Source organism: Scyliorhinus canicula, chromosome 5 (genome assembly GCF_902713615.1).
Source record: "Scyliorhinus canicula chromosome 5, sScyCan1.1, whole genome shotgun sequence".
NCBI lineage: Eukaryota > Metazoa > Chordata > Chondrichthyes > Carcharhiniformes > Scyliorhinidae > Scyliorhinus > Scyliorhinus canicula.
The window spans coordinates 152,079,158-152,103,605 of record NC_052150.1 but is presented as its reverse complement, the minus strand read 5'-3'; the positions used below and the strand labels follow the sequence as shown (position 1 = coordinate 152,103,605).

Sequence of the window (24,448 nt, the reverse complement as noted above, 5' to 3'; positions counted from 1 at the left end):
CATGAGCAGGTTATTGCTGAGTAAGTGCCGCTTGATAGCACTGTTGATGACTCCTTCCATCGCTTTGCTGATGATTGAGAGTAGACTGATAGGGCTGTAATTGACTGGGTATGATTTGACCTGTTTCTTGTGTACAGGACACACCTGGGCAATTTTCCACATTGCCGGGTAGATGCCAGTGTTGTATCTGTACTGGAACAGCTTGGTTCGGGGTGCGGCAAGTTCTGGAGCACAAGTCTTCAGTACTATTGCCGGGATATTGTCAGGGCCCATAGCCTTTGCAGTGTCCAGTGGTTTCAGCTGTTTCTTGATATCATGTGGAGTGAATCATAGTGGCTGAAGACTGCCGTTAGTGATGCTGCGGACATCCAGAGATAGATCCACTCAGCACTTCTGGCTGAAGATTGTCTCAGCCTTGTCTTTTGCATGTGTGCTGGGCTCCTCCATCATTGAGGATGGGGATTTTCATGGAGTCTTTGCTTCCTCCAGTGAGTTTGTGCACCACCATTCATGGCTGGATCTGGCAAGCATGCAGAGCTTAGATCAGATGCATTTGTTATGGAATTGCTTTGCTCTGTCATGCTGTTTGGCTCACAAGTAGTCCTGTGTTGTAGCTTCATCAGGTTTACACCTCATTTTTTGGTATGCCTGATGTTGCTCCTGGTATAATAATAATAATCTATATTGTCACAAGTAGGCTTACATCAACACTGCAATGAAGTTACTGTGAAAAGCCCCTAGTCGCCACATTCCGGCTCCTGTTTGGGTATGCAGAGGGAGAATTAAGAATGTCCAATTCACCTCACAGCACGTCTTTCGTGACTTGTGAGAGGAAACCGGAACACCCGGAGGAAACCCACACGTGCAGACTCCACTCAGACGGTGACTCAAGCCGGGAGTCGAACCTAGGACCCTGGAGCTGTGAAACAACAGTGCTACCCCTCCTGCACTTATCATTGAACCAGGGTTGATCCTCTAGCTTGGTAGTAATGGTAGAGTAGGGGATATGCCGGACCATGAGGTTACAGATTGTGGTTGAATATAATTCTGCTGCCCAGTCTTGAGTTGCTAGATCAATTCAAAGTTATCCCACTTAGCACAATGGCAATGCAACATACTACGATCGGGGGTGTCCAAGATGGGCCTTTTTCTCCACAAGGACTGTGCAGTGGTCATTTCGACCGATACTGTCATGGACAGATTCATCTGCAGCAGACAGATTGGTAAGGATGAGGTGAAGGTTAATTTTCCCTCTTGTTGGTTCTCTCACCATCTGCTGCAGTCCCAGTCTAGCAGCTGTGTCCTTAGGACCTGGACAGTTTGGTCTGTGGTGTTAATACCGAGCCACTCTTGGTGATGGACATTGAAATCTCCGACCCAGAGCATATTCTGCACCCTTGCCACCCTCGGTGCTTCTTCCAAGTGGTGTTCAACATGGAGTACTGATTCATCAGCTGATGGTGGCTGGCATGTGGTAATCAGCAGGAGGTTTCCTTGTCCATGTTTAACCTGAAGCCATGAGACTACATGGGGTCCAGAGTCAATGTTGAGGTCGCCCAGGGCAACTCCCCCCTGACTGTATACCACTGTGCCGCCACTCTGCTGGGTCTGTCCTGCCAGTGAGACAGGACATACCCAGCAATGGTGATAGTGCTGTCTGGGACATTGTCTGAAAGGTATGATTCTGTGAGTACGACTATGTCAGGCTGTTGTTTAACTAGTCTGTCCCAACTTTGGCACAAACCCCCAGATGTTAGTAAGGATGACTTTTCAGGGTTTCCTGTTGTCGTTTCCGGTTCCTGGTTTGATGCTGGGCGTTCCAACCGGTTTCATTCCCTTTGTGTTTTTGTAGCGTTTGAACATAAGTGAGTGGCTTGCTAGGCCATTTCAGAGGACATTTGGGAGTCAATCATATTGCTGTGGGTCTGGAATCACATGTAGGCCAGACCAGGTAAGGATGGCAGATTTCCTTCCCAAAAGGACATTAGTGAACCGATGGGTTTTTACGACAATCGACAATGGTTATTGAGTTTAAATTCCATTACCTGCTGTGGTGGGATTCAAACCCAGATCATTATTCTGGGTCTCTGGATTACTTGTCCAGTGACAATACCATTATGCCAACCTCCACTGTACATCTTAATTGACAATGGTCTCATTAATGACCCTGGACAAAAACCCTCTCCACTCGAAACCCAAATGAGTCTTTATGGATGTCTCTTCAGAATCCCCCAGATGATTGTCACATAAGAATTTCCAAACTCCACTCCCAAAAAATGCACTTTAAAATCTTCTTTCATAATTATGCTTTCCCTTCGCGGTTTGCATTCTGAAATCCAAACCAGATTTTCCAAATGACACTTGAAAACAAAACTTCCGCTCCACTTTTAGCCACAAATCCAGTTCAGGGCTCCTTTATGATTTCTTTCTTTTGACTGCTGGACAAACTGTTCACAATTGCTTTAACTTTCGATTCCCAGACTGTATTAAAATAGTATCACACATTTGATTTACCTTTGAAGGCAACTGCCCCACTTCAAATCTGCTTACTACAATTGTCTCTTTAATTCAGAAGATTTTGATTACTCTTCCTTGAGTTCTTCTGACCAATACTTTGGTCTCTGTTCACTTAATCCCAATCGTGTTAAACATTCCCTCTGTCCTAATTCCCTGATTATCTGGATTGTAAATTGTACTTCAAAAAGACTGCTCCTTTGCAACTCCCATCCTGTCCTGTCTTCTGGCAGGATTGAGAAATGTTCACTTCCCAAGGCCGTGCGCCAACTGTAACCAAATTAGCTAAACTAAAACTTAAAAGCTTCTTTACCGTACAAGACCCCAGTTGCTAAGCAACGCCCACAATACCTCTGCTGGCCGATTTATTCTTCACGCCATAGTCCTTTTTAAGCACAATGATAACACAATGGTTAACCAACCCCCATCCACTAAATTAAAAAAAAAAGTAAAGCCTTTGACAAGGTGCCTCATGGCAGACTAGTAAAAAAAAGGTGAAGTCACACGGGATCAGAGGTGAGGTGGTAAGATGGATACAGAACTGGCTTGGTAACAGAAGGCAAAGGGCAGCAGTAGAAGGGTGTATTTCTGAATTCAAGAATTAGTGGTGTTGCACAGGGATCGGTGCTTGGGCCTCTGTTGTTTGTGGTGTACATAAACGATTTGGAGGAAAACGTAGCCGGTCTGATTAGTAAGTTCGCGGATGACACCAAGATTGGTGGAGAGGCAGATAGTGTTGAGAATTGTCAGAAGACACAGCAGGACATAGATAGGTTGGAGACTTGGACAGAGAAATGGCAAATGCAATTTAATACAGACAAATATGCGGTAATGCATTTTGGAAGGTCTAGAAGAGGGGAAATATACTGTAAATGGTAAAACTCTGAGGAATATAGAAAGTCAGAGAGATCTGGGCGTGTAAGTCCACAGATCTTTGAAGGTGCAACACAAGTGGACAAGGTAGTCAAGAAAGCATATGGAATGCTTGCCTTCATTGGACGGGGCATTGAGTATAAAAACTGGCAAGTCATGCTACAGTTGCATCGAACCTTGGTAAGGCTGTACTTGGAATATTGCGCACAATTCTGGTCGCCACACTACCAGAAGGATGTGGAGGCTTTGGAGAGGGTGCAGAGGAGGTTTACCAGGATGCTGCCTGGTCTGGAGGGTGTTAACTATGCGGAGAGGCTGAATAGAACAAAGAACAAAGAAAAGTACAGAGCAGGAACAGGCCCTTTGGCCCTCCAAGCCCGTGCCGACCATGCTGCTCGTCCAAACTAAAATCTTCTATACTTCCTGGGTCCGTATCCCTCTATTCCCATCCTATTCATGTATTTGTCAAGATGCCCCTTAAATGTCATTATCGTCCCTGCTTCAACCACCTCCTCCGGCAGCGAGTTCCAGGCACCCACTACCCTCTGTGTAAAAAAACTTGCCTCGTACATCTCCTCTAAACCTTGCCCCTCGCACCTTAAACTTATGCCCTGGGCAAAAGCCTCTGACTATCCACTCTGTCTATGCCCCTCATAATTTTGTAGACCTCTATCAGGTCGCCCCTCAACCTCCGTCGTTCCAGTGAGAACAAACCGAGTTTATTCAACCGCTCCTCATTGCTAATGCCCTCCATACCAGGCAACATCCTGGTAAATCTCTTCTGCGCCCTCTCTAAAGTCTCCACATCCTTCTGGTAGTGTGGCGACCAGAATTGAACACTATACACCAAGTGTGGCCTAACTAAGGTTCTATACAGCTGCAACATGACTTGCCAATTCTTATACTCAATGTCCCGGCCAATGAAGGCAAGCATGCCGTATGCCTTCTTGACTACCTTCTCCACCTGTGTTGCCCCTTTCAGTGACCTGTGGACCTGTACACCTAGATCTCTCTGACTTTCAATACTCTTGAGGGTTCTACCAGTCACTGTATATTCCCTACCTGCATTAGACCTTCCAAAATGCATTACCTCACATTTGTCCAGATTAAACTCCATCTGCCATCTTTCCGCCCAAGTCTCCAAACGATCTAAATCCTGCTGTATCCTCTGACAGTCCTCATCGCTATCCGTAATTCCACCTACCTTTGTGTCGTCTGCAAACTTACTAATCAGACCAGTTACATTTTCCTCCAAATCATTTATATATACTATGAACAGCATAGACTTTGACTGTTTTCATTAGAAAGATAGAGGTTGTGGGGTGACCTAATACAGGTCTGCAAGATTATGAGGGGCATGAGTAGAGTGGATGGGCAGGCACTCTTTCCCAGGGTGGAGGAGTCAGTCACCAGGGGCATATACTTAAGGTCCGTGGGGTAAAGTTGAGAGGAGATGTGCGAGGCAGCTTTTTTTACCTTGTGTGGTGAGTGCCTGGAACGCATTGCCAGGGGAGGTTGTGGAAGCAGATACATTAACAATGTTCAAAAGGCATCTTGACAAACACATGGATAGGATGGGTATAGAGGGATATGGCACAAGGAAGTGCTGAGGGTTGGAGGGCTGAAGGGCCTTTTCCTGTACTTTATTTTTCCTTCTTCTTTATTCTTTATTCAGTGGGCTCCTCTTTTAAAATGCAGATCAGGCTGCACTGACATCCCAAGTCTGTTTCACTTTTGCTATAATTGCCATTCACTCACCAAAGACTGACAAGATTAAAATCAACCCCTTACTTCAAGCCTTGTACTAATCTATTACAGTTGATTCAGCTGCTAGAATGTGTTGAACATAAGGTGAATAGCTAGAGCTGCAATATTAAGGAACTTGACAGTTTCCTTTGTTAGCAATCTTATGCAGACTGCAAAGCTAAAAACTATAGCAGTAATTTGGAGTGATTCTTCACTGATATGTTTTATTTTTTATCATGTACTCCTCGTAATAAGCTTTATTGGTGCAATTTTTTTCATTTTTGTATCTGTGTCTGACTGCTGTCCATGGAAGGTATAATACAAAGTTAGGTGGAACATAAGCTCTCTCTTTTTAAAAAAATTTAGAGTACCCAATTCATTTTTTCCAATTAAGGGGCAATTTAGCATGTGGCCAATCCACCTAGCTTGCACATTTTTGGGTTGTGGGGGCGAAACCCACACAGACACGGGGAGAATGTGCAAACTCCACACGGACAGTGACCCAGAGCCGGGATCGAACCTTGGACCTCGGCGCCGTGAGGCCGCAGTGCTAACCCACTGCGCCACCGTGCTGCCCGAACATAAGCTCTCTCTATAGCCTTACCCATCCCTATCTTTTTAATCTCTTCCAGCAAGCCATCCCAAGTTATTTGCACTCCCCTAATTCTGATCTCTTGAGTATCCCCAGTTTTATTCACTCTACCATTAGCAGGCCACACCATCTATTGCTCCGGGCCCAAGCTCTGGAATACCCAGTCTACACTTCTCTACCTCTCTACCACACTTTCCTCCTTTAAGGCATTCCTCCACCTCCCTTCTTGACTAAATCTTTGACCATCTGACCTCGTATCTCCTTGTATGTCTCGGTGTCATACTTTATTTTATTCACCTGAGGAAAGAGATGTGCTCCGAAAGCTAGTGATTCGAAATAAACCTGTTGGACCTGAACCTGGTGTTGTAAGACTTCTTACAGTCCAACGCCAGCATCTCCACATCTTGTTTTACAATGTTCTCGTGAAATGTTTTGGGGCCTGTATAAATGTAAGTTGATGTTGTGCTGGCTGCACAAAATTAACAGTCATATGGACAAATATGAATTAATTGAGGAAAGCCAACACGGATTTTTTTTGGCCGAATCATGTTTAGTTAACTTGTTTGTGATAATTTATGATGGACGGCACGGTAGCACAAGTGGTTAGCACTGTTGCTTCACAACGCCAGGGCCAAGGTTCGATTCCTGGCTTGGGTCACTGTCTGTGTGGAGTCTTCCTGCGTTCTTCCTGTGTCTGCGTGGATTTCCTCTGGCTGCTGCAGTTTCTTCCCACAAGTCCCGAAAGACGTGTTGTTAGGTGAATTGAACATTCTGAATTCTCCCTCTGTACCCGAACAGGTGCTGGAATGTGGTGACATGGGGCTTTTCACAGTAGCTTCATTGCTGTGTTAATGTCAGCCTACTTGTGACAATCAAGATTATTAAAAAATAAGATAATAGAAGGTTTGATGACGGTGATGACGTGTACATGGATTTCCAAAAGACATTGTTCAGCCTAACCAATCCATATCAGTGTTTATATTCCACTCAAGCCTCCTCCCATCTTTTCTCATTTAAATTACCACTGTAACCATCTTCTCCCTAATTTGCTTGTCTGCTTTCCTCTTCAATGAACATCTAGTTCAGTCAGTGCACTCCTCTTTAGAAACTGCACTCCTCTAACTCTGATCTCTTAAGCATCCCCAGTTTTATTCTCTCTACCATTGGCAGGTCACGCCATCTGATGCCGAGTGCTCAAGCTCTGAAATATCCTGGAAGGTACAAAAAATTTGAACAAGAGCTGTAGAAATAGTGCAGAGTGATATCTGAAGCTGTTGAACCATCAGTACTGAAAAATTATTTGCATCTATTTGTGAGGATATTTTCTATCTTAATATGGTCACCGTAACATTTCTTCATATTTAGAATGGCATAAATTATTTTTTAAATCCTCAGTTTTGCTACTTTATGTTATAATTGAATGGTGAAGGTTATAATTGAATGGTGAAGGTGCTCTTGTGTGGTAACTATTTTGTAACTTTATTTTAAGAGTGATAGCTTATTTAACTTATTTTAATCCTTCCTGTTCATGCCTATTGAATGCAGAACAAGGCAGCAGTGCGGGTTCAATTTCCTACCGACCTCCCCGAACAGGCGCCGGAACGTGGCGATTAGGGGCTTTTCACAGTAACTTCACTGAAGCTTACTTGTGACAATAAGCAATTATTATTATTATTATTATTCTCTCCAGAATTATGTATCAAATGGCTACAAAGTTTTGTTTGTGAGAGAATGCATGATTTTAGCACGCAAATTTAAATTTGAATTTTTAATTTCTCTCTCCTCAGTTATGGGCAGAGTGAGAGAATATAAGCAATGATATTGAATGATTTAATTAATCATTTTAATCTTGACTTGTAGACTACACTCATGATTTGAGTATGGTACTTGGAAAACGTCATTTGACAACCTAATCTCAAGCTCAAAGCTCTTGTGATCAGAACAGTTCTGCTCAGTAATCAGTTATGTTACTTTACATTTTTTTAAAAATAAATTAAAGTTTAAGTAATGGAGGGAGTGATATAATTCTGGCATTTCCTGTCTTTAAGAACTATTAGATGTCCTTCTGCTATTTAAATCAATGCAAATTGTCTCCTGCTAGCTTTAAATCAATCAGTGCCAGTAATTGCCATTTTTCAAAATGTATTTAATCTTAACCGTGAACATTAACTGTCTCAAATTGTAATTTCTATTATGTCCATCCTGACCTGCAATAAGGTATGCTTTCGAACATTGTAATTTTTTCCTGTAATTCAGTTTCTTGAGGCAAAACATGGTAAAGACTCCATATCGAAAAAGGAAAGTCAAAAAGAGTCGTGATGTGGCTTGAATGTGTAATCACAGAAATAACTGAGAAATTTTATTGCCCCTTCAAACTGTTTCCAAGTTTCATTACATTAATATTTTTCCTTAGTACATATTTGGCATGCTGTTGTTAGGATTCCAGAATGGAAACCCAACAACTTGCAATTTGTAAGACTGTGAGGGAAGGATACTTCGCCCCAGGCATGATAACACTGACCAATAGGTATCTTTTATATTTTGTTTAATAAATGTTTTTATTGGGTTTTTGAACAAAGTATATTTACGATTATGTACACAGGATAAGAGACATATAATATATATATATATATATATATATATACACACACATACATATATAGAAGAGAAGAGAAGAGAACTAGGGGCAGCACGGTAGCATAGTGGTTATCACAATTGCTTCACAGCTCCAGGGTCCCAGGTTCGATTCCCGGCTTGGGTCACTGTCTGTGCGGAGTCTGCACGTTCTCCCTGTGTGTGCGTGGGTTTCCTCCGGGTGCTCCGGTTTCCTCCCACAGTCCAAAGATATGCAGGTTAGGTGGATTGGCCATGCTAAATTGCCCGTAGTGTCCAAAATTGCCCTTAGTGTTGGGTGGGGTTACTGGGTTATGGGAATAGGGTGTGGGCTTGGGTAGGATGCTCTTTCGAAGAGCCGGTGCAGACTCGATGGGCCGAATGGCCTCCTTCTGCACTGTAAATTCTGTAAGAAGGACACACCCAAATATACCAAAGAAAATAGTAAAAAATAAAAAATAGAATATTGTGCACCAGCTCAACAGGGGGGTGGGGGGGAAGAAAGAGACTGGGGAGGTAAATATACATTTGGGTGCCGGAGAAACAATTACAGTGGGCAATACTCGAATGGTGTTGGTGTTGTCGCGTGCTTCTCCTGGACGGATCTCACTGCCGTCCCGTGCTCACCTCCGCTTCTGCCGTTCCTCCCGTCGTTCGTCTTTATTCTCGTTCTCTGCTCCTGGAGATGGCATGTTCATTATTGTATCCCGTGCCCTCCTTCCGGCTCTCATTTCCCTCCCTCCCCCCCCCCCCCCCCTGGTTCTCCTCTCTTGTTCCTTGTCTTTTCCCTCTCCCCCCTCGTAAAATGCTGGAGCTTTGCATTGAAAAATGTCAGTTGGTGGCTCTGGAAACTCTTTATGCTGAGCTTCCTGTATCTGGGCGTTCCAGAGCAGTCCACCATGTTGTTAATGTGGTCAAACATGTTTTCGTGCTGCACTGCAAAATCTTGGAGCATCTGTATGGCCTTTGAGGGATGGTTAGAAAATGCTCCAGATATTTATCAAAGTCTTCAGGGCCATTGGACTCCTTGAATTTGTCGGTTGAGGAATGCACTGCATCTACAATTGCATTATCTGTCAGTTCCGTCGTGTCGTGCATATCATTATCCACCTCCGCATAGGTTTCTATGGTTGTTTCCTGTAAATTTTCCATCTGGCCTCTCGCAACCATGCTAAAAGTGCCTTATCATTTATTTGGTTACCTTCTCTTGAATCAGTTGATTAAGGGCCTTAAATGGGCATTAATTAACCACTTAAAATTTTCAAAAGGCCAAAGGGCGGGCTAGTGGATGCCTTACCTTATCCCCTCCCCTTCATATTAATGGTGTGCCACTATGTTTTAATACATTTCATACAATGAAATGAAAATCGCTTATTGTCACAAGTAGGCTTCAATGAAGTTACTGTGAAAAGCCCCTAGTTGCCACATTCCGGTGCCTGTTCGGGGAATCTGGTACGTCAATTGAACCGTGCTGCTGGCCTGCCTTGGTCTACTTTAAAAGCCAGCGATTTAGCCCAGTGTGCTAAACCAGCCCCTACAAAAGACCGGGTTGGACATGATGGAAATTATAAAGTAAGACTGTTCATATTTTTTCCTGTTATGATTAAAGGAGCCTCCAAAATGCCAATTACTAGCACTGATTGATTTAAACAGTCAACAGAAGGAGGCAATTTGTATTAATTTAAACAGAAGCAGTACTTTTAACAACTTTTAAAAATGCAGAATTATGTCAATCTCACTAACACTAAAACTTAATGTTGGTGACTGATTGCTGTGATGAACTGTTTTATTCACGAGTGCACTGAGCGCAAGATTAGATTTTAGTACTCGAGTTGAGTTCAGTCAACAAGTTGAGAGCAAAACTGTTCATTAAGTCACTTAATCTCTGCTTAGATTCTGAACTGTTTGCCCGTGAACTGAAAAGAGAGCGATTATAACATTCAGCTTTGCAGCTGGGATGCTAGCGAACATCTATTGTCATGTCTATATATGTTTGTATGCATAACGTATACATGTATGGGTGCTGGTGAAACATACATTGTACTGGCTCGATACATATTTTAAGTGTTTAACCAATCATGTAGTAGTGGCTCAGTGCATCATTGGCCACCATTTTATCCATGCCCTGGTGCTCAACTGCCAACACTCCATCTCAGGGCCTCTGTTCTGTTCCCCAATTCCACCATCTCATCACAAGTCTCAGATTTTCAATATACAAAATATGCTAACAATATATCTGAAAATGAATGGGCAGATTTCCACAAAACTTGATGCATAGAAATTTATAGCCCAAGGAAGAACTGATTAGTTTTTGGTGAAGATGCAGATCTGGATCCTGGAATTTCTTACAGGATACATGAACATTGGGAATAGGTAAATTGACATTCTTTTACGATTTCTTTTTAAGAATTTTTTTTTTTTTTTTTGAAGGTGGTGGATTGTCCCAGCTACTGAAGTTGAATTTGCCACAGCTCTCAAAATGAGGGCAGAATTTTCAGAGCAAGATGTTGGATGTGAATTGTCCTGAAGCCCCCTAAGATGGGGCTCTTAATATAATTATTTCTTTTTTCAGCTGTATAGTTACAGAGCATCAACCAGTCAGGAAAAGCCTCTGGGAAGAGCTCAGTAATTGTAATAACATTGAACTAGGGCAGCATGGTGGAGATGTGTGCTCTACTGAATGCCCTCTTCACTATTTTCTACTGATTTAAGTAATATTCAGCTGAGATGATCTTTCCTCTCCTTCATGGCATTGTCAATTGGACTTCCCTCTCCTAAATTCAAGGCCTGCTTACTATCTCCTTGCAGCATTTGCTCCCTGTGTACAATTGCCTCCCTCTTATTTTATTTGTTTAATGATTGGTTAATTAAAGTTCAATGTTTGGAAAATCTGAGTGAAGAATTAAAATTAAATGGTAGGCCTACCATGCAATTAAATTGCCAATATAGAATGCCATCTTTGATCAAATTGAATCATTAGGTAAAGTGTCTGTCAGATTCAATTTCTTTTGGCCTAGAAAGGCTGTAAGTTTTGTTATTTTGGATATAATGGAATACAATTCTTCATGTTTAAGTATTTAAATTGAATTTTGTAGTGTTATTTAATTGTTTGAAGTTTGAAAGAGAATTAAAGCAATCGCCGGAAATCTATTCATTTTCCCACAGCAGGTGTAAACCTGATCAAAATGTCGCATGATGCAATTTTGCATAGTGACCGTTGTATATTGTTTCCATGACTTACAAATCAAAAAGGTGGGAAAGCAAGTATTTTGGCATGTAAAGGGGATAAGATGCAATATTAGTGTGTTCGTGCAGTGCAAGCTTTTGGAAATCAATCAACCATAATTTTTAATTTATTTGTTCAAAGAATTTGGGTGTCACTGGCTAAGCCAGCATTTATAGCCATCCCTAATTGCCTTTGAGAAGATGGCAGTGAGTTGCTTTTTAAAATGCGACTGGCCATGTGGTGAAGAATACACCCATCGTGCTGTTAGGAAGGAATTTCCAGGATTTTGGCCCAGAGACGGTGAAGGAATAGAGGTTATAGTTCCAGTCCAGAATGGTATGTGATTTAGAGGGGAACTTAGAGGTGGCGATGTCCCCATGCATCTGCTGCCCTTGTACTTTCAGGCAGTAGAGGCCATGGATTTGGGCGGTGCAATCAATAAAGCTATGCTGAGCTGCTGCAGGGCATCTTGTACATGGTATATACTGTCGCTACTGTGTGTCGGTGATGGAGGGATTGAATGATTAAGGTGGTGAATTGGCACCAATCAAGAGAGCTGCTTTGTCCTGAATGGTGTTGAGCTGGTTGAGTGTTGTTGGAACGGCACTCATCCTGGCAAGTGAAGAATGTACTCCATCACACTCCTGACTTGAGACTTGTAGATGGTGGGTAGGCTTTCAGGAGTCAGGAGGTGAGTCACTCACCACTGCGTTCCCAGTAGCGAACCTGAATTTTTAGCCACAGTATTTATATGGACCCAGTTCAATTTCTTGCCAGTGGTAACCCCCACGATCCTGATATTGGGGATTTCAATTATGTTAATGCTTTTAAATATCAAAGAAAAGTGGTTTAAATTCTCTTGTTAGAACAAAGAAAAGTACGGCACAGGAACAGGTCCTTCGGCCCTCCAAGCCTGTTCTGACCATGCTGCCCGTCTAACCTAAAACCTTTTATACTTTTGGAGCCCGTGTCCCTCTATTCCCATGCTATTCATGTATTTGTCAAGGCACACCTCAAACGTCACTATTGTACCTCCTTCCACCACCTCCTCTGGCAGTGGGTATCAGGCACCCACTTCCCTCTGTGTAAAGTGCTTAGTATGCCCGAAGCAGTGGAGAGATTTCCCCTGATTTCCATTTACCTTTAAATTTGTTAGAGCTCTTTGATGCCACACTCTAGTCAAAAGCTACCTTGATGTTAAGAGCAGTCACCTCATCTCTTGAGTTCAGCTCTTTTGGCCAGATTATAAGATACAATAATCATCTTCCTACAAATGGAAGTTGTCCTAAAATATAATTCGATAGTCAGTCTGAGATAATTCACTTAATAAAATTTTAATTCTGCAAGAAATCATGAGGATGTGTAATGAAGACACACATTTACATCCCATGAAAGGACTGACTTCAGTTATGTATGCTTAAGTTACTCAGTATAACAATTGAAACACAGACCATAACCCATGATTTGGTTACAAAAGCCAAATACTGCTCATGTTAGATATCTGAAATGAAAACAGAAAATAATGGAAATACTCAGCAGGTCCGGCGGCATCTTTGGAGAGAGAGTGAATGTTTTTGGTTGATGAAGGGTCTGCTGAGTATCTCCTGCATTTTCTATTTTTATTGCCCATCTCAAGTAAAATAACTTGGATGTGAATTGTAATTTGTATTCTAGCACCAAACTAGAATCCTTTTTCAATTATTATGCAATCAATTTTAAAAAATCATATTTTATAGTGACCGCATCATCAGCTATGGTCTAAGAAAAATCTTGCTTTGTTATTGTCCTGACATCAACAAGAGATTGTGAATTAAGTTGGAATTTGATTGCAATTATTTTAGAAATGCAGGAACATCAGATCAAAAGCAGGTCATTCAGTCTGTACTTTGGGGCAGGATTTTCCGGCCCTTCTCGCCGGTGGGAACTTCCAGAAGCTCTTCTTGATGTCGCCCCTAATTGGCCGAAGTATTTTGAAGTGTTGCAATGTCCTATTGTCTCCCCACCAGGGAAAATAGTGGCCGGCATATTCAGTCACCCATCCTCCGGGACGTGCTGGAAATTTGAAAGTGCGAGTGCAGGAGGGAAGTCAGGAACCCACTTGCTTCCAAATATTGGCCTGTTAATTGGCCAGAAGACAGGTTCAATGTATATTCAACAAACCCAAACTGTCTGGTGCATGTTAGGGCAGAACTGTTACCATCAAAATGTGGATTTCTGTTTTTTATGAGAGATTTTTGCTACTAGGAATTTTGAATCAGATTGAAAATAGCACCTTTCATTTGGCCATTTGTATGCATCGTAAGACAGTTGACCCTTTTCTATAAGAGAACAAGAAATAAGCCTCCTCATGGCTGGTGTCTGCCTTTATCACTTGTGCTCACCAGGTAGCTTCGGTCTTGCTGCCAGCCCAATTGGGACATTTCCATTTGAAGATTGCATTATGTGAGTGATAGAGATGCAGTGCGGAATTGGGTCCCAGAAATTATCCAAACATCAGTTTCCCGAATCTGGAATGAAAATTAAGCCCAGTCTCGCTGTACCTGTCCTATAAGATCCTTTTATCATTTTAAAGTTTATCAAGGTTTGGCAAGTCTATAACAATTACGTTTGATCTTTTTAAATTTTTTGTTCCGAGTTATCTTCCATTTTGTTAACTATGACATTCATTAATTGTGTGTTTTTATGTGTTCCATAGGTGAGAATAATGAAAACCAGCAAATAAAAATGTTTTCAGAGTTGGACAGTGGGAAATACAGCTCTTACAGGTATATTTGATACCTACAGAAAATAGATAATTGCATAGTTTCTTGGATTATATTATGCTGAAAGAAATTTGAAAAAAAAAAGTGTTTCTTATTGATTTGTTCTGAAATTATGTATTCTTTTGCATTAGAACTATCTTATTGTTTCACAAATATAAATATTTTGCTAAGGTCATTAAGATAGGATATGGGATGACAAGTGGATTTAGAATATTGAGAATTTGAAATATGAATTTGTTAAAATACAAACATCTTTTTATGTAGAGTATGCCAAATGCCACAGTAGACCAGGTTAAGACTTAAATGACTTACAGAGTGCGATCTGCTGGCCACTCTGTACTGACAAGCAGTGTGCCGGAGCGCAACAAGGCCAGTAAAGGACGGGAGACCCTGCTCCCAAGATCTACCCGCCCCACCAGTCTCGCAAGATCTAACGTGATCACGTGAGATGTTAAAAGAGAAAGCTTTACTTGATCAACATCATTAAATTCTTTGTAGACATAACAGAGAATAGAAATGGGTAATACAAATGTAGATGTAATTTACCTAGATTCGCAAAGGGTTTTCGATGAGGTGCTAAGAATAGAGCAATCAGAGTTTTAGGAGAAATGGAATGGAATGGATAGCCACCTGGCTGTAAGACAGATAACAGACTAAGGATGAAGACTGACTATTCAGAGTGACAGGAGGTGGAAAGTGCAACTCCAAAGGATCAATGTTTGGACCACTGTAGTTCACAATTTATATGAATGATTTAGATTTGGCAATCAAAATAACAATTTCTAAATTTGTAGGTAGCACTAATTGATTGGGACATTTAACACTGGGCAGGGTGACAACAAATTACAAGAAGAAGACATAGTAAACTTGCAGAATGAACATTTAATTAGGAAATTTATTTCAATAAGGATGTTATATTTTGGTAAGTGTTATGGGCCAGGGTTTAGAGAACACCAAAGTATATCATGGAGTTCACCTGACCTACAGCTGTTTATAGATTTTGGTTATGAGGAGCATAAGGGCCTACCTTTCAGGTGTTATTCAACAAGGCCTGAAGCACTTTAAATCAAAAACAAAGTTTATTCTACAAATTCAGTTAACATTTTATAATCACACAGGAAGCATTTTATCAACTATAAGCATAAATACCCACACAGCTACAGTACTCTATATTTAACCCTTAATAACTTCTCTTTACTGTTTCACTCAAGTAACAACATCCGTAAATCAGACAATCCCTTTTACCCAAAACAGTAGGGATGAATTCTTTACAGAAAGCAGTTATCACTTTTGAATTATCAAGTGATCTGGACCCTTTTTGACATGCAGAGAGAGAGAGAGAGAGAGAGACCAAAATAAACCTTCTTTGTCTGAATGCAGCTTCCAACTGTCTAAACAGAAAGTAAAACTCAGACCCACACAATGACATCACTGCATCCATTTGAGAAGACAAACAATTCTTAAAGGGACATTCCTGTGACATAAGGAATATATTAAAATATTGTTAAGTTAAAATTTATATGAGGTAGAGGAGCCCTTAAGTTCAGTGACTATTCAGATACCTATATTAGTAAGAAGATATAGGTGTAAAAAATTGTGAGGTTAAAATTATCAGCAAAGGATGAACAACAGCCGTGGATATTTTTACTCTTGAAGGATGAGCTAATAGGTATTTAAAAATTATGAATGGTTTCAACAGAGTGGACTGAGGCTATGTGCCGACGCCAACGAAGGATCCATGGTGTTTCGCGACAGGAAAATCGGCGCGAAACCCTCACCGGTGACGGGCTAGCACTGGTACCGCGTGAAACACCTGCAGAATGTGCAGAAAATGGTTTGAGAAACTAAACATATACTTTGTGTTTGTCTTCACCGAGGAGGATGTGAAAAGCCTCCGTGAAATACTAGAGAACCAAGGGGCTAAACCCCTGGACCCGATGATACACATCCCAGTGTGTTGAAGGAGGTGACTAAAGATAGTGGATGCATAGGTGGTCATCTTTCAAAATTAAGGCAGCAAATATAACATTACTATTTAGAAATAGTTTAGAAATTGGCGGCACGGTAACACAGTGCTTAACACTGTGGCTTTACAGCTCCAGGGTCCCAAGTTCGATTCCAGGCTTGGGTCACTGTCTATGCAGAGTCTGCAAGTTCTCCCTGTGTCTGCGTGGGTTCCCTCCGGGTGGTCCGGTTTCCTCCCACAATCCAAAGATGTGCAGGTTTGGTGGATTGGCCATGCTAAATTACTCTTAGTGTCCAAAACAGGTTAGGTGGGGTTTCTAGGTTACGGGGTGGATGTGTGGTCTTAAGTAGGGTGCTCTTTCCAAGGGCTGGTGCAGACTCGATAGGCCGAATGGCCTTCTGCACTGTAAGTTCGATGATTCTATGAAAAGGAGGGAAGAGAGAAATCGGGAACTACAGACCTGTTAACCTAACAATAGTAGGGAAAATGCCAGAATCTGTTGTAAAGCATGTGGATAAATGGACACTTAGAAAATAATGATAGGATTGGGCAGAGTCAACATGGATTTATGAAAGGGAAATCATGCTTGACAGCCCTGTTGGAGTTTTTTGAGGATGTAACTAGCAGAATAGATAATAATAATCACTTATTGTCACAAATAGGCTTCAGTGAAGTTACTGTGAAAAGCCCCTAGTTGCCACATTCCGGCGGTTGTTCAGGGAGGCAGTACAGGAATTGAACCCGCGCTGTCGGCATTGTTCTGCATTACAAGCCAGCTGTTTAGCCCACTGAGCTAAACCAGCCCCTCTGAGGGACAACCAATGGGCGTGGTCTGTTTAGATTTTCAGAAGACATTCGACAAGGACCCACGCAAGTTGTGAATAAAATTGGAGCACATGAGATTGAGGATAATATACTGGCATGGATTCAGAATTACCTATAGGACAGAAAACAGAGTAGGAACAAATTAGGAAAGCAAATGGCACTTTGGCCTTTAAATGAACCTGCACTGCTGGCCTCACTCTGCATCACGAACCAACTGTCTAGCCAACTGAGTTAAAATGGCCCCCAAAGAGAGAATACAGCAAAGGTTCACCAGACTGATTGCCAGGATGTCAGAATTGTCCCATGAGGAGAGAATAAGGAAAGAGAATGTGAGTATAGAAGTAAATATATCTTGATGCAATTGTATAGAGACTTGCTAAGATCGCACCTGGAATATTGTATACAGTTTTGGTCATCTTACCTAAGGAAGAGTAAAGCAAAGTCGCCATAGTCCCAGATTACCATTGGCTGCTTTCCTTTTTGAGGGGGAGAGCTGACTGATCACCACACCTCAGGCGAGGGGCAAGGTTGAGAAGGCAGAGCCTTCATGAATAACCTCAGTTGTCCAGCCAACTGGGCTAAAATGGCCCCCAAAGAGGGAGTGCAGCAAAGGTTCATCAGACTGATTCCCAAGATGTCAGGATTGTCCTATGAGGAGAGATTAAGGAGTTTGGGTCTGAATGGAGTTCAGAAGAATGAGGGCTGATCTCATTGAAACACAGACATTTCATACTGGGTTCTACAGAGTAGATGCAGGAAGTTGGGAGTGGGGAACGTTGTATAGAACTATGGGACATCGACTCAATAAAGTGTAATCCATTTAGGACTGCGGTGGGGAGGAATTATTTCACTGATGGTGGTAATTCGTTGGAATTCTCTACCCCAGAGGACTGTGGAAGCTCAATAATTGAATATGTTCAATGGAGAGATCAATAGATTTTTACTTATTAAAGACATCAAGGGATATGGGGCTAGTGCAGGAAAATGGCATTGAGCTAGAAAATCAGCCATGATCTGGCTGAATGGCGGAGCATGCGTGAAGGATTGAATGGCCTATTTCCTATGTTTGTGATAGAGGGGGAAACAGTCATCAGCCTGAAGTTTCTTTTGGGGTGGGGGGTACCCCATTAATTGAGATGAAAGGTAATTTGGTGGGAAATTAACAGTGGCAGATGTGGAAAGGAGGCAGGACTGCTGAAGTGCAGGCCTGATTCACAAAGACACCTGTCAACCATTACTGTGGCTGCATTTTTAATGCTCTAGCATAACCTTGCAGGAAGTTATATTATGTGGAAATTGGAATGTCTCAGGAGAGCCAGGGGCCTGGCTGCCTTCCTTGTCCTCAGCCAGGTGGTCCCCAGTCTGTTTCTCAACCTTTCCCCATCTCCTATATGTGATGGCAAGAGCTTGTTGACCTTCTGCACTGGCTTATTGGCAACTCTTTCTGCCACTTAAGTATCCTAATGGCTGAGGCTCCCTTTGCATTGTTCATCCTTTCAGGGGGCCCAGCTAATTTGATGGGGCAGCCATCACCAGCTCCCCACTGTGTTCTTCTTCATTCAACTGGTCTGCCCTAGACAGCAAATGTAACCCATATGCATCCATAAAAATTGCAACCTGTTCCTTAACAAGCCCAGTGACTTTCTTAACATTGTTAATTAGCCTCCAAACTGAATCGAGCTAGATCTCTGATCTGCCTTATCTTCATCCTGTGAAGCATGCCTGCGTTGGGATCTGCATGCCCCACCCACCCCATTCCCACCCCTGTGAGGAACCAACAATACAAGGAGTCATAGAGCTTTACAGCACAGAAAGAGGCTCTTCAGCCTATCATGTTTGCATTGGCCATCAAGCACCTATCCTAATCCAATTCCCAGCATTTTCTCTGTAGCCTTGTACACTATGGTGTTTCAAATGCGCCTCTAAATGCTTCTGAAATGTTCAGGGTTCCCGCCTCAACCACCCTTTCAAGCAGTGAGTTCCAGAATCCCACCACCCTCTGGGTGAAAAGGTTTTCCTCAAATCTCCTCTTTGTCTTTTACCGTAAATCTGTGCCCCTTGTTATTGACCCCTGTACAGTCCCATCCTGATTATTACTCTTGGGGTGCCTGACAGGCTGACTTATTCCTCAGTTGGAAATACTGACAATGAAGTTATTCAACATGCCACCGCTTCCTTATTTTCATTAACAAGATTACCGTTAACAGTTTTCAAGAGGTCCGCATTAGTCCCGATCATCATCTTTTTCCCCAATATAATTGTGAAAACCTTTATTTAATTTTGGTATCCTTGGAAGTTTCTTTTCATATGCCCTTTTTGTAGCTCTGACTATCTGTTTTGTCACTTGTTGCTGCACTTTGTATCTTTCCCATCCATCACTCTGCTAATTAAGAACTCTTGCCCTTTGGGAATGTAAACTGATTGTGTCAAATTAAATTATCTTTTGAATACCTCCTACTGAACCTTTGACATTTTTTCCAGTTTACTGGGACAAACTTTGTATCATTACATTGAAGATAACCTTACCTAAATCTAGAATCTTAGTAAAAGCAAAATACAGCAAATACTGGAAATCTGAAATAAAAACGAAGTGCTAGAAATACTTTGCAGGTCTGATCCCATCTGTGGAGATACTCAGTAGGTCTGGCAGCATCCATCGGGAGAAACAGAGTTAACATTTCAAGTGGGATAGAAATTTAGTAGATCATTCACATTTCTCTGTGACAAGCACAATATTGAACCCAACCATATTGTAATTGCTATTCAATAAATGATCAGAGTCTAAAAGTTGATTGTTAACTAAATCTGGCCCATAAATCTATTGTGGCTCAACCTTTGTTGGTTCAAGAACATATTGATGTAGAAGGCTATCCTGTGCACTCAAGAAATCACTGTTTCTGACATGTGGTAGTTACTAAAAAAATAACTTTTTTTATTGCTAATTAATCCAAGAAATGTATAACCTTTCATCCCGAGGCACAGTCTGCAGTTTACTAAAATAAGCTGTTGTAGGAGTTATTTTCATGTTTTGAATAATGGCAAATTGCTGTTGAATTAGTGTACAATCTGAGAACTTAAATGTGTAATCTGGGAATCAGATGTACCAATTTACCTGAGACTAGCTACGCTGTAAGATTGAATCAGTGAGCAGAAATGTGTAAAAATAAATGCATCATGGGAATGAGGAATGCTGGTGTGAAACCACACAACTTTATGATGAAAGTGGTCCAGAATCTTCGGGCGCGATTCACCGCTCCCCACGCCGCGTGGGAGAATCGAGAATCGCGGGAGGGCCCCCGACAAATCTCGCGCGCGCCCCCCCCCCGGCTCGGAAGAATCGCTACTTGCTGTTTTTCACGGCGACTGGCGATTATCCGACCCGGATGTCCCGAGTGGCCTGCCGTTCGCGACCGTTTCACGACGGCGGCAACCACACCTGGTCGCTGCCGTCGTGAAGCGGGTGTGGAGATACCCGTTTGGGGCTTGTAGGGGGCCTGGTGGGGAATGAGCACCACGATTGTGCTCGGAAGGGGACAGGCCCACGATCGGTGCCCACCGATCGTCGGGCCAGCGTCTCAATCGGACGCACTATTTCCCCTCCGTCGCCCTGCAAGATCAAGCCGCCACGTCTTGCAGGGCGGCTGAGGGGAAAGACGGCCACCGTGCATTCGCGGTTTCGAGCTGTCAGCGTCGTGACGTCAGCCGCGCATGCGTGGGTTGGAGCCGGCCAACCTGCTCATGCGTGGCTGACGTCAATAGGCGCGCCAGCAGCGTCATTCTCGGCGCGACGTCCCCGCGGCCGAGATTTACGGAACGCCGCTCCTAGCCAAGCCTGGAGGAGAGAATAGGGGGCGAGGAGCGGCATCCGAGGCCGTCGTGAAACTCGGCCGAGTTCACGACGGCCCTCCCGATTTTTCCCGGGAGCGGAGAATTCCGCCCTTAATCTTGTTCCCTTTTCAGGCATTTACTGATAACCATGGGATTTCCAATTATTTACCGTATAAGATATCCTGGCACCCTCTGCATATGCAGTTTTCTATTTATATTTTTAAAAAGCCCTTTATGCTTGCTATTGCGCATAGATATCTAATTATGTTAACATACTATAGGTTTGAAGTATTGGGTGTGATTGGAAGTTAGTTTATTCCTGCAAGTGTAGTTTGTTTTAAATAAGACCAGTGTATATATCTTTTATGCAGTAATGTTAACCAAATTACATGGTAATCAATCTTGCCTTTGTACATTTGACAAGGTGGAGCAGTGAAGGAAGGATGGAAACTAGCTTTAAAGTAACATGATTAATTTACAGTATTGTATCACTTTAGCAAGTGATATCTTGTGTTATAAACCACCAAACATAGTGTCCCAAGGGAGATAAATCCTTACAGATTCTTTATGTTAGAATTCACAAATTGTCAACAGCTCTCTTTACACAAGATTAGTTACTGACAGAAGATCTTGTTAAAATGTGGAGGTTTTTAAAAATAGCTGAATTTGGACATGAGAATTGAATATGGTATGTTATCTTGCAATAATACAAGAAGTAACCAAGCAGGGGTTGCTAATAGTGCTGCATATTTTCCTAATATACAAAATAAATGTCATCTACTGACCAAGTTTGTGGCATACTGACAAATTGATCATTTCACTGAATATTTTCACTACAAATTTCTGGTAGCCTTACAAGGAGAAGGGTCTCACTGAAGTTTTATGCTTTTCGCATTTCTGTTCATTACCCGTGAGTCATTATTTGTTGTGAGTTTTTTTTAAATGTGCATGCGATAAGCAAATTTCTACATACCAAGGAGCATAGTACTGTGACGAGCTGCATTTAGTCTGAAGAACTCTGTTCCATCATGCCTTGCACCAAATGGCTCTGTTCAATGGATCAATCCAATGTTCCATTACATATCTTTAAATCTACAGTAACTATACTCTGATTCACTCATTAATTCTGCATTTGCAACCTTATCAGCACCTCTGGAGAACATAATTGATGCCTCTTTGCAGACAACTGTGTACTTAACTGAAGTGTCCTGTAGATAAATATACATTAGTTGCAATCAGCTGTTTGGAGAGAAGTAATGATTATGTTCTTCACCAATCCAAACCATTCAAGTTATAAAATTATTTTTTAAAATCCTGCAATTAATTATTTTTAAATATACCTTGAAGACTACAGTTCAGGCAGTTAATAATGTAAAGAAAAAATGTTCTTAATTTTTGCCTGCCAATAACTGCTGAAGCTTGTCTTAAACTGCTGAGACACCTCATTACGTCTTTACGATCAAGTGGCTCTAACCATACTCTTTCACTTCTATTTTGCAACAGTTTGATGTTGTTTTTAAATGGCTTTTTTATTTAAAAAAATGATCATTTATGTTTCTGGTTAATATTTATTCCCGTTTGTATCAGGTACTTTTAGTATAGTTTGTGACGTCTTTTTCTGGATGTGTGAGAAAAAGTCATGTAACGGAGCTCAACCAATAGAAGAACCAACTGTGTTGCATCCCAACCAGTTAAGGTATTGAGGGCAAATGGATGACCACTACTAACAAAAGCTTTTTTACACAATATAATCAAGACACGTTAACAAACAAAATTATAATAACAACCACTACCCAGTCTAATCATCTCAAAGTTAAACATACTGGATCAGTGTAAATGCTGGTAAATCTCATTTTATGTTGGTGTGAGAAAAAGGCTATGATACAGTGCAAACAATCCCAATTCACACGAGTATTAAAAGATACATTCTTCTTTTTGTATTGGTGATTCACATCTGTTGTGCCTCATTGCCAGGTCTAGTTTTCTACTGTGTCTTCAAATCCACATATTCAAATTTGGGAGAAATATTGTGGTCTAACAACTCCTCCATCTGAGATGTGTTTTCCCGTTGTTATATACTTGCATTCCTCTACAGTTAGGCACACTTTCTTGTCACTGACGAATCTATGTGTAGGCCTGCTTTACTGTTGCTAGTAATGTGGCGTACTTGAACATGAAATCAAACCCAAGAATCATCCAAAGTTGTGAATGAGGGAGGAACTTTAAAAATTAATTATTACCAGATCACCAGTGTGTTGCGAGATGCAGTAGTTTAAGTTGCATTCATCACTAGTTAATAAAACCTTAAAATATGAATTATTAATAAAAACATATTTATAAATGCAGATATTTATGCTAAACTTTTCCATTTGAGTAGGTAAATTCTGATGTCGATTAAAACCAAGTTTAGAGTTCAAGTCTCCATACTGCATTGAAAAACTGCACCATTTGGATTAGTGAGTCTCAGCCTTAATACGCTTTTGAAATATATAAGTTTGGAACCATATTTTGTTCATTTAAATTTGCAATTTTCTCTGTTGTTAACATCCAGTAAATTAATAGTCCTCGCCATGAAGAAGTTGCTGAACTAGTATACCAATTCTCTGCACATTTAAATCATCCCAGGATTTTCAGGACTTCTCATGAGAGATAATGCAAAGTCTTTATTTGCAATAATTACGGGCAGTACCATAATAATGAGGTAGAAGGGGTGTGCAGGGCCCTCCTACCTCTGTTTTCTGTGATTGTACTCAGGGCTCCCATTTCTAGTAGTGGCCCATACGTAGGCAGCAAGGTAGCACAGTGGGTAGCACTGTTGCTTCACAGATCCACGGTCCCAGTGCGATTCCTGGCTTGGGTCACTGTGTGGAGACTGCACGTTCTCCCTGTGTCTGTGTGGGTTTCCTCCGGGAGCTCCGGTTTCCTCCCACAAGTCCCGAAAGTCATGCTGTTAGGTAATTTGGACATTCTGAACTCTCCCTCTGTGTACCCGAACAAGCGCCGGAATGCGGTGTCAAGGGGCTTTTCACAGTAACCTCATTGCAGTGTTAATGTAAGCCTACTTGTGACAATAAAGATTATTATTATTATTATTATTATTAAAGCTTGAAGTTGTTTCTGTGCCAGAAGCCTCTCTAATTATAGGGTCTGAGAGAGTCTGGTGGCTCAGTGCAGAAGGGCCAAAAGATAAATGATCATCCTTTGTTGGATCCGTCAGATAGATGGATGCTTTCGAAATTCCATTTGCAAGTATGTCCTGCTGCTGGTGGCCATGGTCATAGGTGTGAAAGGCGTGCATCTCCCTTGCCATATCCCATCACACGGAGTCCAGCACAAGTCCTTGCTGGAGACAGACCTAAGCCAGGTATACAACTGGACCAAGTTAATGTCAAATTTTAACAATTTATACATCAGATGCTTGTATCTTTCCAGTGCTCAGGAAAATCAGCCCCAAAATATATTGGCAAGGGCAGAAACGGTAATGGCGCAAAAACTCATGTTCC

General features: G+C 41.7%; 1 protein-coding gene across 3 annotated transcripts in view; it reads left to right on the top strand.

The window, feature by feature from the left end:
• Nucleotides 1–24,448, top strand: part of tbc1d5 (TBC1 domain family, member 5) — a 604,945-nt gene that overhangs the window by 246,831 nt on the left and 333,666 nt on the right. For 2 of the 3 annotated variants that reach the window (XM_038797832.1, XM_038797833.1), the window contains one exon: nt 14,260–14,329. In XM_038797832.1, the coding sequence (XP_038653760.1) occupies nt 14,260–14,329 (70 nt within the window). Of the gene's footprint in view, nt 1–2,013; nt 2,022–14,259; nt 14,330–24,448 lie in introns of those variants that run through there. The other variant, XM_038797834.1, reaches the window with a different exon arrangement.